Below are 15,583 nucleotides of genomic sequence, written 5' to 3' on the forward strand. Positions count from 1 at the left end.
CATAGGGGAAGAGGCTCGGAGTCAAGCTGGCCATCCCCTAAATGTCCCAAGTGTCTCCACCTCTGTGAATCCAGTAGGGTAATTAGTGGCATAGATGGGACTTAAAGTGCATTTTTGAGGGAAAAAAAAACTGCTTCTGTTTTTCCAGGTGACACCTGTAAGATTCGAGGGAGTCTAATTGCCCTGTAGGTAATGACATATATTGTTTCAGGTTGGATGGTCCCTCTCATCCTAAGTCTCTGTATTTGCAGGTTCTTTGACACAACACCACTCGGTTTAATCTTAAACCGTTTTTCAGCTGATACAAATATCATTGACCAGGTGAGACAGTGGTATGGTGCTCACTTCGTTCAGTCCTGACATGACTCCAGTGCTGATGTGACCCTTGTATCTCCCTCAGCACATTCCCCCCACATTGGAGTCTCTCACCCGCTCGACCCTCCTCTGTCTCTCAGCAATTGGAGTCATCAGCTACGCCAACCCAATGTTCCTGATTGCACTTCTCCCACTCGGCGTTGCCTTCTACTTCATCCAGAAATACTTCAGAGTTGCCTCAAAGTGAGTATGCTGGGACCCTAAAAAGCAGTATATAGTGCAGACATTTTTGTGTAAAGATGCATTTCTCTACCAGTGTGGAGGTTTTCACCCAACTTGCACTGGTTCCTGAACAACAAATCTGACGAGTGAAGCAGTAATATTGAGCAATGGAGGAAACATAATTGAACGTCTATGCAGATCTGCTATACAGGATGTGGAAAAACTGGGTAACAACTTACTCAAGGGTGCAGAGAAATGAAATCACTCATTTACAATGTCAGTCTGTCTTAAGATACAGTAGATAAAACTAATTGTTTGGAGTCTGAGTCCCGGAGGCCCTATTTAGAGCTGCTCCTCATAGACACAACATTTTCATGTTATCAGCCCTCACTTTGTTTCCTCTGTTCTGTGTCTTCAGAGATCTCCAGGAATTGGATGATAACACTCAGTTGCCGCTGCTCTGCCACTTCTCAGAGACAGCCGAAGGTCTCACAACAATCCGGGCCTTCAGGTACCCTCCATGTTTCTGATTTACTGCATATATGAGTCAAAGGCTGCAGGATAAAGTAGAATACAGTATTCAGAAGCCATAGATGAGCAGCTTCTAAGGGGCATGATGGTAGTAGGTTGGTCCCCCATCAGAATGACCGTCAGGTGCTGTGGCTCAGATTCTGGAAGAAAGAAAAAGCACTGATTGGGGGCATTTATAAAGACTTGTTTCCCGCCTTGTGCTGGTCGAGAAAGCGCCAAATTTATGGCCTCAGGCCTCGTCATCAATTAGGCACACTGCCAGCAGTCCATGTGCCTGTAGTCAAAACTACTCCAGGCCCCGTTACTCCCAAGCGATAAGCATGGTGCTAAAACGCCTGTGCAACAAAATATTGTTGCATGGGCGTTAATAAGTTTCGAACAGGATCTTGCAAATGTTTTTACACCAAAAACTAGTCCCCACCATAAATGACCCCATTGTGTTCCTTTCTAGCATGTTTGCATTGTAAAGGTGGTGCAGCCACGTTGTAAGCAGTCCACAGATGGGGGTTAAGATCTGAGGAGAGTGCAGAGATGATGGGAATATCCTTACTGACTGCTGCAGGCTACAATTTACCACGCAATTCTCCTGGGCCTGATAGCAGTTCCTGGCAATATGTCCCTCTGTTGTCATTCAGTACTGGGATTATATACATAAATATGGCGGAGGGTCTTTCCCTCTTTGTTGCGTATTCTGCAAGTTAGGGCTCAGACAGATCAATGTAATTATGAAGCCATGATGAAAGAATAACTGTATGATAAGCAGTGCCACATGCACATGACCGTATTTTCTGTCCCCTTCCGATCTGCATTTATTTGTGGATCGCACATGGACCCTTTCATTTATACTGGTTCGTATTTTGCTGATCCATGGTTTCAGGATTCAGGCTTCTGGATATTGAGCAACATCTTCTCATCCACAGACATGAATCCAGATTCAAGCAGAGAATGCTAGAGCTGACGGACACCAATAACTTAGCCTATCTGTTCTTATCTGCTGCTAACCGGTGGTTGGAAGTCAGAACGGTAAGAATTGTGACTGCTCGTGCTACAGAGGTACGCTAACCACCCACAATACTCATCATCTATCAATGCTGCACACAGCACATCCCCATCCCCACTGCATAATGCCACTCAGCATGTATCCACATTGCACCTTCCCACTTATCATTTATTCACACTACATAATCCTGTTCATCATCCGTCCACCCAACAAAATCCCATTCATCATCCAGCCATATTGCAAACATCCCAGTCATTATCTCTCCACATTGCACACATCCCACCTGCCCCTTCTCACTCATCATTCATCCACACTGCATACACCCTGCTCAGTATCCATCTACACATTGGACACATCCTACTCATCATCCATCTACACTGCACACATCCCATTCATCATTCATCCACACTGCACACATCCCAACCATCATCCGTCCACACTGCACACATCCCAGTCATCATCCGTACACACTGCACACATCCTACTCATAATCCATCCACACTGCACACATCCCGGTCATCATCCATCCACACTGCACACATCCTACTCATCATCCATCCACACTTCACACATCCCATTCATCATCTGTCCACACTGCACACATCCCAACCATCATCCATCCACACTGCACACATCCCAACCATCATCTGTCCACACTGCACACATCCCAACCATCATCTGTCCACACTGCACACATCCCAATTATCATCTGTCCACACTGCACACATCCCAACCATCATCCGTCCACACTGCACACATCCCAACCATCATCTGTCCACACTGCACACATCCCAACCATCATCCGTTCACACTGCACACATCCCAACCATCATCTGTCCACACTGCACACATCCCATTCATCATCTGTCCACACTGCACACATCCCAACCATCATCTGTCCACACTGCACACATCCCAACCATCATCTGTCTACACTGCACACATCCCAACCATCATCTGTCCACACTGCACACACCTCAACCATCATCCGTCCACACTGCACACATCCTACTCATCATCTCTCTGCATTGCACACATCCCACTCATCCACCCTCACCTTCCCCCTTATCAACCATTCACACATCATCCCGCTAATTGTCCATCCACACTGCGCACATCCCGCTCGTCGGTCCGTGACCCCTCCCAATTTGATGTCACCCTGCAAACCACTGAAAAATTGTTTGTATAAAATGAGAACTTTCCCAGATGACGGAACATAGAGAACAGCAGCAGCCACTGCCAGGACTTAAACAGTGTGCCCGGTGCCCAGATACAATGCAGCCATGAAGTGTTTACATCTGTTGATCTACCTGTCACCCTGACGAAGGGCAGCCGCTCTCCGGAGGGCGCAGACAATGAGAAGCCACTGTGCTGTGCAGATTTTATATATAAAGTCATGACTGTTACAAGAAGTTATTGGGTTTACACAGACTCAGTGCACCTCAGGAGCAGTAATGGGAGGGTCAGCCTTGGATTACTGACAGTTTTTCGCATTCAATGGGGCGAATCCACGTGCTGACATATGCCACCTTTTCTGCACGACTGAAACTGAGCCAGAGTGAACTACGGGAAAAATTGTCATTTAAATTATTGGACAGCTACAACGTATTTTAGCACGAAACATACCCTTAACGTATCAGATCACTGGACATGTCATCCCTTGAAAGGGAAACCCACCACATTTTCAAAGGAGAAGAGGATCATTAGTCAGAATCCTTGAGTGAGTGCAGCCTAGAATGAAATATAAACTCTATGATTTCAGTAGACTTCACATGATAAGATGTCTCTTACCTCCAGGAATTATGATGTCATCTGTGGATATGATGTCTTTCTGTGTTTCTTCAGGATTACCTGGGAGCTTGCATTGTGCTCATGGCCGCGGTCACCTCCATCACCTCTGGTCTCACCTTTGGTCTCACCTCTGGAATCAACTCTGGAATCGTTGGATTGGGGCTCACTTATGCCCTGACGGTTGGTGTCTCCTCTTTGGATTGTAAGAATTAGATATTTGCTTGTATGATCCATAGAGATTCCAGTTACATTCGAAGCTGCATTGAGTATTCTGTTTCATACACCTGGTCTATAAACCTATGACTGGTGTTCTGGGTGTGACCGCAGGATAAGCCATGATGTAACAGCTCTGAGTGTAACTGGAGGGATACGGGGGATACTATATCTCCTTACGGAGAGCGCCTAATTGGCATGAAGAGTCTTATAGACCAAGCAATGCTCCTCTGGAAATCTCGGAAGAAGGTATGCAAATGAGCTCTTAGCAAGCTCGGCCTTTTTTGCCACCAGATGTAAGGTAGCGTCCTGTATGTCAATGTTCAACCTTTAAAACAGGCCTTGAGAAATAATAATAATTAAGCCAGCATCTCATCTGCATGACATACATCCTGCCTCCTCTGAATACATGGATTACAGATCCCTTGATAAAGGTCATACATGACCGAAACGTCCGGACCATCACAGATATTCCATGTTATGCTTTAATCAATACTGGATGTAATGTGACACAAAGTGTCTAAATATGAGTAAATAAATAACCCTTAATTTCATCAAAGTGGTGTGATCTTTCCTATATATTGACTTTACTCTCTATGAGCACCCACCTCTAAGTAAAAGGTGTGCAGATCTCAATAACCAATAGTAGCATCTCATCTGCAGACAGCTGACGGTGATTGCCCCTCATCAGTGCAGAGCAGATAGTATTGGCTTAACTGGGTGAGAGGCCTAGGTCAGGATTCGGGGAATACTGTGTTTCCTTATGGAGAATGCCTAATCGGCATGAGGAGTCTTATAGGCAACGCTCCTCTAAAATTCTAGGAAGAAGCAGAAGATGTATAATCTACAGGAAGTCCTTGTTTGAGCTGACATGACCGTTATGTGGAGTGATGTATTGAGGTGTTGCTTTTCGCCCATATTCTGTAGGTAAGTAACTACCTTAACTGGGTTGTGAGAAATCTGGCAGATTTGGAGGTTCAGGTTGGAGCCGTGAAGAAGGTGAACAGTTTCCTAAACATTGAGTCGGAGCCTTACGAAGGGACGATGGGTACAGTATCATATTTAATAGACCTATTAAATTTACCTGATGTGAAGGAGGGGATGAGCTCCTACCTGGAGGTTCCTGTAACTCCCATGTTTCACGTATTTATTCCAGATCTGCAGCAAGTGCCGGATGATTGGCCAAAGAATGGTGAAATTAAGATCAGCGACTTGTGTGTGCGATACGAGTCTAACCTCAAGCCAGTCCTGAAACACGTGAAGGCGTATATTAAGCCGGGTCAGAAGGTGACTACAACCCTCAACATTATACCCAAGGGAGCAAAGCAACTTCTTCCACTTCCCCCTATAATCTCAGACACCACACTTTCATTGATGACACAGGGTTAATATATATTGTGGACTCATATATAGTGACTTGTTCCTCCCATAGTCCCTTGTTCTGTAGCCCCCATTATCTGGCAGCAACCTATAGCTCTGCTCCTTCTGAGCTTCCTGGTTCATGAATAGAATGGCAGGTGAAGACACATATGTGTAGGGAGAGCATTAACATCCTTTAAAATAATCATTTATGAAGGTAGCTGTAATTTTGCAATGTATTTCTTTAACCTTTATTGCTCCTATCTTCCATTGTAGTCTATGGTTTCATGACCATGTCCAGCAAGCTCTTTCTTATTTCCTATGATGTTATGTCCATAGGTGTTTCAGTGACAGGGGAGTGTCTATGTAACTAGATGGGTGGGAGGAGCTATATACTAGCTGGGTGTGGTTAGAGGCAGTGATAAGGGAGTGTCTATGTAACTAGATGGGTGGGAGGAGCTATAAACTAGCTGGGTGTTGTTAGGGGCAGTGATAGGGGAGTGTCTATGTAACTAGCTGGGTAGGAGGAGCTATAAACTAGCTGGTTGTTGTTAGGGGCAGTGAGGGGAGTGTCTATGTAATTAGCTGTGTGGGAGAAGCTATATACTAGGTGGGTGTGGTTAGGGGCAGTGATAGGGTAGTGTCTATGTAATTAGCTGTGTGGGAGGAGCTATAACTAGCTGGGTGTGGTTAGAGGCAGTGATAAGGGAGTGTATATGTAACTAGATGGGTGGGAGGAGCTATAAACTAGCTGGGTGTTATTAGGGGCAGTGATAGGGCAGTGTCTATGTAGCTAGATGGGTGGGAGGAGCTATAAACTAGCTGGGTGTTGTTAGGGGCAGTGATAGGGCAGTGTCTATGTAGCTAGATGGGTGGGAGGAGCTATAAACTAGCTGGGTGTTGTTAGGGGCAGTGATAGGGCAGTGTCTATGTAATTAGCTGTGTGGGAGGAGCTATAAACTAGCTGGGTGTAGTTAGGTGCAGTACTAGAGGTGGGGTGGAGAATGGAGAAGTGCATCATGGGTTTGGTTGGATACAAGAACAGGAAGTGCTACATACAGGATGGAAACAAACCAGAGGGATTTGTTTCCATGGTGAAAATGGGTCAGGAGAGTGCAAATTGAAAAAGAAAAAGCATAGGGAAGATGTACATGAAAAAAAGCAACGACATGAGCATATCTGTTAAAAATTATAGTAATACCAGCAAACCATATAGTCCCAGTGAATCTCTGGGAGGCAACCTCTATTGACTCTACCGGTTACCTGAGTCGGGGACTAAGTGCTCATTCAGACGGCCGTATGCTGTCCGCAAAAATGCAGATCAGTTTTTTTGCGAACAGTTCTGCATGTCCGCAAAAAAAACTGATTACATTCCATTTTTTTGCTGATCCATAGACTTCTATAGGGCCATGTCCTGATTTTCACTGCCAAGTATAGGACGTTTCATTTTTTTGCTGAGCCGTGCAATGGAAGAAAAGGGCCCCATAGAAATGAATTGGACAGCATCTAATCCTCAAAAAAACGGATCAGCATTTTTGCAGACAGCATACGGCCGTCTGAATGAGCCCTCAGACTCCGTTTTTCAAGGGTCTTCATATATTCTTGGAACACATAATAAGGCCTAGTTCACACTTATTATTGTGAGCCGAAAGCAGTAGTCAAGCCTACTCAGAAATCTGGTGTAATTTAAAGAATTGCACATATGTGCACTCAGCCTAAGGGCTTGTTCATACGAACGTGTGAAGACTGTGCTGTGGACCGCAAATTGCGGTCCGCAATGCACGGGCACCGTCCGTGGGGCAGCTGCATGGGGATCGCAGACCTATTCACTTGAATGTGTCCGCGATCCTTCCGTTCCGCAAAAAGAAAGAGAACGGAACCCCAGAAAGCACTCCGTAGTGCTTCTGAAAAGTTCTGTTCCGTTCTGTTCTTCCGTTCCGCATCTCCGGATTTGCGGACCCATTCAGTGATGGCCAGTTTGCCGTGTTCGCCCGCGAACACATGCGAGCTGCCATCTTAACTCACAAGGCCTAGGCGATGCACAGGTAAGTCCTTACCTGTGCCTGTGCACGAGCCGGTCTGAAATGAAATGCGGTCACCGGGAGCAGGCAGTTCCGAGAACAGCCGCCGGGGGCCTTCATTGGGCTGTTCTCAGAACTGCCTGCACCCGGAGACCGCATTTCATTTCAGACCGGCTTGCGCACACGCACAGTTAAGGACTTACCTGTGCATCGCCGGACTTGTGAGTTAAGATGGCAGCTCGCAACTGGCCATCACTGGACCCATTGAAATGAAAGGGTCCACATCCGTGATGCAGAATGGCCACGGAACGGTGCCTGTGTATTGCGGATCCGCAAATGCGGTCCGCAATACGGAAAAGGGCAGCACATGTTCGTGTGAACGAGCCCTAACACTGTTCTCTGTTTATAAAGGATATCCATCAAAGATTAAAAATGAACTTCGCAGATTGCCTTGATTTAGAAGTGCTCTTTTGTTTTGTGTCCACAGCTCCTATGCAGTCTCATGTCTCCCCATGCTTACAAATCCTGTGTAGTCCGATTCTGCGGTCATACTCCCCCCCCCCCCCTACTTCTTACTGATGTACACTTGGTAGGGGAGTAAAGGAGAGACAACACAAGCGTTGTTTGTAGTCTGTAACCATGGAGACTCATGTCTGCGTAGGACCTGCAGACACAAGAACAGATTTTAAAATCAAGACCATTTTCAAAGTTGCTTCATTTTTTAGATTAATTGAAGAAATAAAAAAGAAGTTGGTTGTAAAGATAGGCTTTAATAAATGCCCAGGTGACCTACTGTGAGATTCCTTCTCTTCTCAGGTCGGGATCTGCGGTCGTACGGGCAGCGGTAAATCATCCTTATCACTGGCGTTCTTCAGAATGGTTGATATATTTGACGGTTAGTTGATATTATTACATTTACACTGGGACAATTTAACAAATAAGTGAGTGAATTGATAATGAGATTACTCTGCCACTCCCTGCTTGTTCGGTGTAGATCCTTCTACTGCATTGAGGGAGTAGTAGTGTTTTGCAGATTGATTAAAGGATAAGCGACCCCGGTTCATTATTGGAACTCGAGTCTATGAAATTCACATGTTGGTGCAGGGCCTCCGGTGCTGAGGTTACGGGTTTATTTTTAGCAGCGGCTCTAAGTGTTGTATATGCAGTTTATTAACAAGCCAACCGTGAATCTAACGATACAAGATCTCTGCGCTGATAGAAGCCGCCGTCCCTTGTCAGCATTCATATAAAATATACAGGCAGAGGGGGCTGTTGAAAGTGTCAGATTAGGGCCCCCTGTGGTGCTGCCTATATAATTACCCCTCCTTCATCTGGGCCCAGTGCATGCTCTACTTTCCTCTCGGCCCCTGCTCATCCCCTAGATGTGATCCTCGCAGTGCCTCTGGGCAGCTGGGGCAGGATACCATGGAAGGGGCCAATCTAAGCTGGGGGACCCTTCATCTCATGGGCCCGGGGCATCCATGGGGGTTCATTTTTAGTACATTGATATCCGAACTTAAACAGTAGCAGAAATATAACTCCCAGCATGTTGTACACAAACATAGAAGAGGATTCTTTACGGTAAGAGCAGTGAGACTATGGAACTCTCTGCCTGAGGAGGTGGTGATGGTGAGTACAATAAAGGAATTCAAGAGGGGCCTGGATGTATTTCTGGAGCGTAATAATATTACAGGCTATAGCTACTAGAGAGGGGTCGTTGATCCAGGGAGTTATTCTGATTGCCTGATTGGAGTCGGGAAGGAATTTTTTATTCCCCAAAAGTAGGGAAAATTGGCTTCTACCTCACAGTTTTTTTTTTTTTGCCTTCCTCTGGATCAACTTGCAGGATGACAGGCCGAACTGGATGGACAAATGTCTTTTTTCGGCCTTATGTACTATGTTACTATGTTCTGAAAGCTGCAGGTTGGATTATTTTGTGGAGTCGGGGCACTGGTTATATTATTAACAGTGCTGGTGATCATTTGGTGACCGTCTGAGAATTTATTATACTTTATATATATATTTATATAACATTATGTCTTTTTCTGTGTTTTATGCAGGAAAAATAATCATTGATGGAATCGACATATCTAAGATCCCACTGCATACGCTGCGATCCAGGCTGTCAATCATCCTCCAAGACCCTGTACTGTTCAGTGGCTCAATACGGTAAGTGCATACTGGGGAACAGTGTCTAATTATTCTATAATGTAGCTTCAAGCTCCTTTAAAGGGCCAGCGTCCAGTCTGCTGTAGATAAAAGCTTTACCATTGTATAATGGAAAGTTCTACAACTTCCCAAATAGATTTGTGTTCCAATTTCTCATCATTTTCAAGATTTCTGCTTGCTTTCATGTTTTATACAGTATGTTGTATAACATAGGACTGCAAGTAAACCTCACACTGCGCACAGGCAGGAAAGAACAATTTTAGCTATGCTATATCTATATGCTAATCCACTTTACACAATTCCTCTGCGCTGCTGTGAGCACTGTCAGTCCTTTTGTTTCATGTACAGACTAAACTTGGATCCAGAATGTAAGTGTACAGATGACAGGCTCTGGGAAGCTCTGGATATCGCACAGCTCAAGAATCTGGTGAAGTCTCTGCCGGGAGGTCTAGGTATGTGGAAGGGGGATGTCACATACAGATGCGCAGCTCACTTCTCCATTTAAAGGAAGGAATACAAGCTGCAAACCACAGACTCATGTGTGAGGAAGCCATAAAACATCAGGAGAGCGAGCCGGGGCCCGAGCTGTCTGAGAATGTGCAGCCATTCCGGATGTAGACCCAGATTTTATTCGTTATCCCCGTAGACTGCACTATGGTGCACTATATATTTGTCTTCCACCCTCCCACAAATCTCCCGTGTTATACCAGTATACGCAGACCACCATACAAGGGCTGGGATGTTGTAACACTTTAGTCTTGTGTTTTACCAATTGTAAAGATTAAGAAATATCTTTGTTTTCTCCCTATTATGCAGATGCCATGGTCACGGAGGGCGGTGAGAATTTCAGCGTCGGACAGAGGCAGCTTTTCTGTTTGGCCCGTGCGTTTGTCCGGAAGAGCAGCATCCTTATAATGGATGAAGCCACTGCTTCCATCGACATGGCAACTGTGAGAAACCCACCATATCTACTCCCCCCTATGTAGACGGCAGATACTCCTGCTACACGCTCTGCTAATCCACTGCCCTTTCCTCTGACCCTGCAGTCACTGTGAGGTTATTAGACCGGCGTTTTAGATGTCGGTCTTAATAAAGCCCCTACGCTGGTGGCGGATCTCTAAAGTTATGTAGAGGCGCCGGCCTCTACAGAACGCCGGCTTTTCATGCTCCGCTTCTAGATGTAAGAGAGCTTCCCAGCGGTCTTACATTTAAACCAGGTGTAGTAAATGATGAATGAGACGCCCACTTTTTTAGACCTGGCTTGAGCGCAATCTACGCCTAATAGAGGCGTATTCCAGGTTAATAAATGACTCCCGAAGAGTCTGTAGATGTTCATAGTCACTAGAAATCAAGGAGCTTCTAGAGCGAATAAAAAAATTGAGGCCGACAGGACACAGGGTGGACTGCTGCCTCTGATTCCGATTGTAAATTTTATTTCCAATGGGACAGTCACTTTGAGTGGCAATTATTTTATGATTGCATTTTACAAATTATGGCCTAAATTTTTTTTTTCAATTGGTCTTTATTAAAATTATTGAGCCATTCAGTCACAAAGGGTTAACTGCCTAGCTTTGTGAATAGTACTTTCACTTTCTGCCAGTCATCTAATAAACCTTATCTCTAAATTACTTAAGGTCTTAAACACTTATTTAAGCCACATTCTTATCAGTAAGATAAGCATTGAGCTGTAATGAGTGTTTATAAGGTCAGAGATAAGGAGCCCCTCAGATGCCTGATTGAACAGAGTGAAAATTGAGATCCTGCTACTAGATAAACTCAAAGCTGTGCAGGGAAACAGGCTCAACAATTTTTAATAACGACCAACTGAAAACAATGATATTTAGCTCAAAATGAGTACAAAGCAATATTTTTTTTTAAATGCCCCCAAAGGTGTCCATAGCTTTTAAGTCCCATGATGTACAGTAGCTGATACATAACTGGAAAGAGGTTCTGAGTGGAGGCTTCCCTTCAGATGCTATTTCTATTTTGTGACTGGTGATTTCCATTGTTGTAAAGTACAAATGATTACAAAGTCAGTGATTTCCTCAAAGTGTGTTTTCTGATGTGATGACTTCCTCATACATTGGGATTTACTTTCTTCTCATGTCACAGGTGGCCCCCTTCCCCCCGGTAATATGAACAATTAATATTGGATGTAACAAATGTATTCCTAATTCACCATATTCTCTGTACAGGAAAATATTCTGCAGAAGGTCGTAATGACGGCATTCGCTGATCGAACAGTAGTCACTATTGCAGTAAGTACAGTGGAGGGGGTGCCCCGAGAGGGATAATGGGTGTGAATACTGTACTGTATTATTACCCGAGCGATGACAGCACCATGAGGAGCGCAGGGGACCATCACGTCATGGACTCAGCACCGCTGTAAACCTGTGACGATCTCTTTCTGTGGTTGTGTCCTCCTTCTCTATTCTTCACCTTCTTCTAACCTGTTCTTTCCTTCTCTGTCTCTCTCCTGTCTCTCTGCACTGTAGCACCGAGTGTCCTCCATTTTGGAAGCAGACCTAGTGTTAGTCTTTTCCGAGGGTATTCTGCTAGAGAGTGACAGTGCAAGAACTCTCCTCTCCAACCCAGATGGTCTTTTTACCTTTCTGGTCAAGAGTCACAAATAGAATCAATCAGGTCATCTTCACTGCTGTCTGCCTGGTACGATGCTCTAAACTGACCCAGTAATAGATTACTAACCCCTTGTATCCCCAATGTACACACAGATGCACTCTTTGGAGGGCTGGGGGGGGGGGGGGCTTTGCTGTAATGGGGTGATCTTCATGATTCTAGACAGTCACTGGAGGTCTTACTGTGAGTGTTGAATACATGGGGAAAGATGCATTGTCAGCTATGGTTGACCCCATTCCACACACAATGGAGCCACGATATGAAGAATAACCACTGAAGCATCTGTAAGCCTACAAACGTATTTTGTTTCAGTGTCCGTTCCATTTTTTTGCGGATAGGATGCGGACCCATTCATTTCAATCCGCATCAGTATGTCCATTCCGTAGCCCCTCAAAAAAATAGAACATGTCCTATTCTTGTCCGTTTTGCGGACAAGGATAGGCATTGTTACAATGGGTCTGCAAAAGAACGATGACATACGGACATCATCAGTTTTTTTTTGCGGATCCGCAATTTGCGGACCGCAAAACACATACAGTCATGTGCATGTAGCCTCAGGCCTTTTTCACACAACCATATCGCTTTTTCGATGTTTTGCGGTCCGTTTTTCACGGATCCGTTGTTCCATTTTTCGTTTCCGTCGTGTTTCTGTTTCTGGTCCGTTTTTCAGTATGGCATATACAGTATACAGTAATTACATAGAAAAAATTGGGCTGGGCATAACATTTTCAATAGATGGTTCCGCAAAAACAGAATGGATGCGTTAGACATATGGATGCATTTCCGTATGTGTTCCATTTTCTTTGCGGACCCATTGACTCGAATGGAGCCACGGAACATCCTCCTTCCTCTTCTTAATGCCCCTTGCACACGAACATTTTTTTGTCCGTTTACGTTACGTTTTTTGCGTTCCATATACGAACCGTATACTGAACCATTCATTTCAATGGATCCGCCCAAAAAAACGGAAGGTACTCCGTATGCCTTCCATTTCCGTATTTCTGTTCCTTTCAAACATAGAACATGTCCTATTATTGCCCGCAAATCACGTTCCGTGGCTCCATTCAACTCAATGGGTCCGCAAAAAAAAAACAAATGCATACGGAATGCATCCATATGTCTTCCGTATTCCTTCCGTTTTTGTGGCACCATCTATTGAAAATTTTATGCCCAGACAAATTTTTTTATGTACTTACTGTTTAAACATTATTGTATGCTTCCGTTTCCGTTTGTGATCCGCAAAAAACAGATCACAATCGAAAACCAAATGGAAAAATGGAACCGCAAAACGGAAAGGAAACACATCAGGAAACAAAAAACGGAACAATGGATCCGTTAAAAACAGACCACAAAATACGGAAAAAGCCATACGGTCGTGTGCAGGAGGCCTAATGATTATAACATTTCACTCCTTTGTCCCCTCTGTGCACAGTATAACCTCCTCAACCAACAATACTGCTCAAAAGTATTTATTCAACCAAACCTTCTTTTCCTTCCTGCTGCATCTCTGTAAATGTTCAAAAACCTCCTCAGTGAAAAAATAATCTAGTGTAATACAGTAAACAGCACACATGTAAGAGGGGAATGCAGCTTTAGCTTCTCTGTGTCTGAATGCTGTGAGAAGAAAGGGGAGGAGGGGTATGCAGCTGCATCTTGTCTATTGTTCTCTGTCTGTGAGGCTAAATGCTGTGAGAGGGGAGTAGAGAATGCTGCTGCTCTTTCTTCGTGTATCTGTAAGACCTCAGGCACACCACTGTATGAATTTTCCAGTCTGGAGACTGGGGATCCACAAAGTACGGATACCCGCCCTCATCGCACACTTTCCTCTGTCCCTATTATGCTAATGCTTAGACTGCAGTTACAACTTTCCTGTGTGTGTGAGAGGATGAATGCTGTGAGAGGGGAGGCGGAGCAGCAGGAAGAGAGATCTCGACACACAGAAAAAACAAAGTAGAAGAGGCAAAATCTGTCGTATATGCCCAATATTTTTGTTTTTAATACATCTAATTTATAACTATAGCTGCTGGGATTGGAGGTGGGGGAGTACTATTTTTTATTTAGTAATGGCCGATGCACAATAACACATCTTCACTCTTCATATCCCATATCATGACTCTGACTCCGCATCCATACTACTTCACAATCATAACCTCACATCCTGTGTTGTTCTCGGCAGCATCGGGTTCATACCATCCTCACCGCAGACCTGGTGATCGTGATGCGCCGAGGGAACATTCTGGAATACGACACACCGGAGAGTCTCCTGGCACAGGAGGACGGGATCTTTGCTTCCTTTGTCCGTGCCGACATGTGACACAATATCATCGGCGTGAAGTATTTTTCTAGCTTTTTATATGAAGTGTTTATATTTTCTATTTATAAAACGCATGAGAAAAAGGAATGAGAATTTCTAAGTCTCCAGCATTTCTACTGCACTGATAATAAAGGTTTGCTCACAGATGCTTCCATCTTATTGCTGCATCCAAGATCACAATTAGAGGAGGTTCCACAGTGGCACAGAGTATGTCAAGAGAGCAGAGTGCTGATTGTGTGGGGGGGGGGGGGCACTGAGCAGCACTGAGTATGTAGTGAGATACGTGGTGATCATGTGGTGGGTCATAAAATGAGTTACATCATGAAGGAACTGGTTACTCCCAGCAGCACAAAGTGTTTCAGCAAATAAGAGTGCTGATCTTGTGAAGATCATAGACTAAGAGGTACATAATGGAATGAAAGGAATCCCCAGCAGCACAGAGTTTGTCAGGAAGGTAGTATACTGATCATGTGGCATAATTACTAGTGAGTTAGGATACAATTCTACAGACAGATGCTGTTTGTTGCTATCAGACATCCTCCTCAAAGTATAAAAATTCCAGTCTTTCATATGATAGTCACTGAAGTTTCCCCATAGATCTCAGGCTACTTTCACACTAGTGTTAGGTTTGTCTGGCAGGGGAACAGCCTGCATGATCCATACTAACGCTTGCACATGTGTGCTGCCGGAAGTCCGGCCCGGCCCCATTCACTATAATGGGGACGGTCCGGAGGACCCGCCGCAGCACGGAAAACAGGCTGAGAGACGGCCAGACAAATACCTCAGCATCCAGACCACCTCTCTAGTGATACCAGTTACACACTACAGTAATAGTGATGTCAATTATCAATACAGAGGAGTGTCTAATATATTCTTTTTTTATATATATACAGTACAGACCAAAAGTTTGGACACACCTTCTCATTCAAAGAGTTTTCTTTATTTTCATGACTATGAAAATTGTAGATTCACACTGAAGGCATCAAAACTATGAATTAACACATGTGGAAT

General features: G+C 44.5%; 1 protein-coding gene across 10 annotated transcripts in view; it reads left to right on the forward strand.

The window, feature by feature from the left end:
- The window catches only part of ABCC9 (ATP binding cassette subfamily C member 9), an 88,552-nt gene extending 73,836 nt beyond the window's left edge, over positions 1-14,716 (forward strand). For 8 of the 10 annotated variants that reach the window (XM_044281515.1, XM_044281514.1, XM_044281517.1 and 5 more), the window contains 14 exons: positions 252-321; positions 401-558; positions 956-1,048; positions 1,989-2,091; positions 3,914-4,039; positions 5,000-5,120; positions 5,229-5,359; positions 8,269-8,347; positions 9,513-9,621; positions 9,970-10,073; positions 10,438-10,571; positions 11,817-11,879; positions 12,117-12,288; positions 14,435-14,572. In XM_044281515.1, the coding sequence (XP_044137450.1) occupies positions 252-321; positions 401-558; positions 956-1,048; positions 1,989-2,091; positions 3,914-4,039; positions 5,000-5,120; positions 5,229-5,359; positions 8,269-8,347; positions 9,513-9,621; positions 9,970-10,073; positions 10,438-10,571; positions 11,817-11,879; positions 12,117-12,254 (1,429 nt within the window). In that variant the 3' untranslated portion in view covers positions 12,255-12,288; positions 14,435-14,572. Of the gene's footprint in view, positions 1-251; positions 322-400; positions 559-955; positions 1,049-1,988; positions 2,092-3,913; positions 4,040-4,999; positions 5,121-5,228; positions 5,360-8,268; positions 8,348-9,512; positions 9,622-9,969; positions 10,074-10,437; positions 10,572-11,816; positions 11,880-12,116; positions 12,289-14,434 lie in introns of all 10 variants that reach the window. The other 2 variants (XM_044281513.1, XM_044281516.1) reach the window with 1 other exon arrangement.
- The last annotated feature ends 867 nt before the right edge of the window (positions 14,717-15,583 follow it).

The sequence above is a fragment of the Bufo gargarizans genome, chromosome 2 (genome assembly GCF_014858855.1).
Source record: "Bufo gargarizans isolate SCDJY-AF-19 chromosome 2, ASM1485885v1, whole genome shotgun sequence".
Taxonomy (NCBI): Eukaryota; Metazoa; Chordata; class Amphibia; order Anura; family Bufonidae; genus Bufo; species Bufo gargarizans.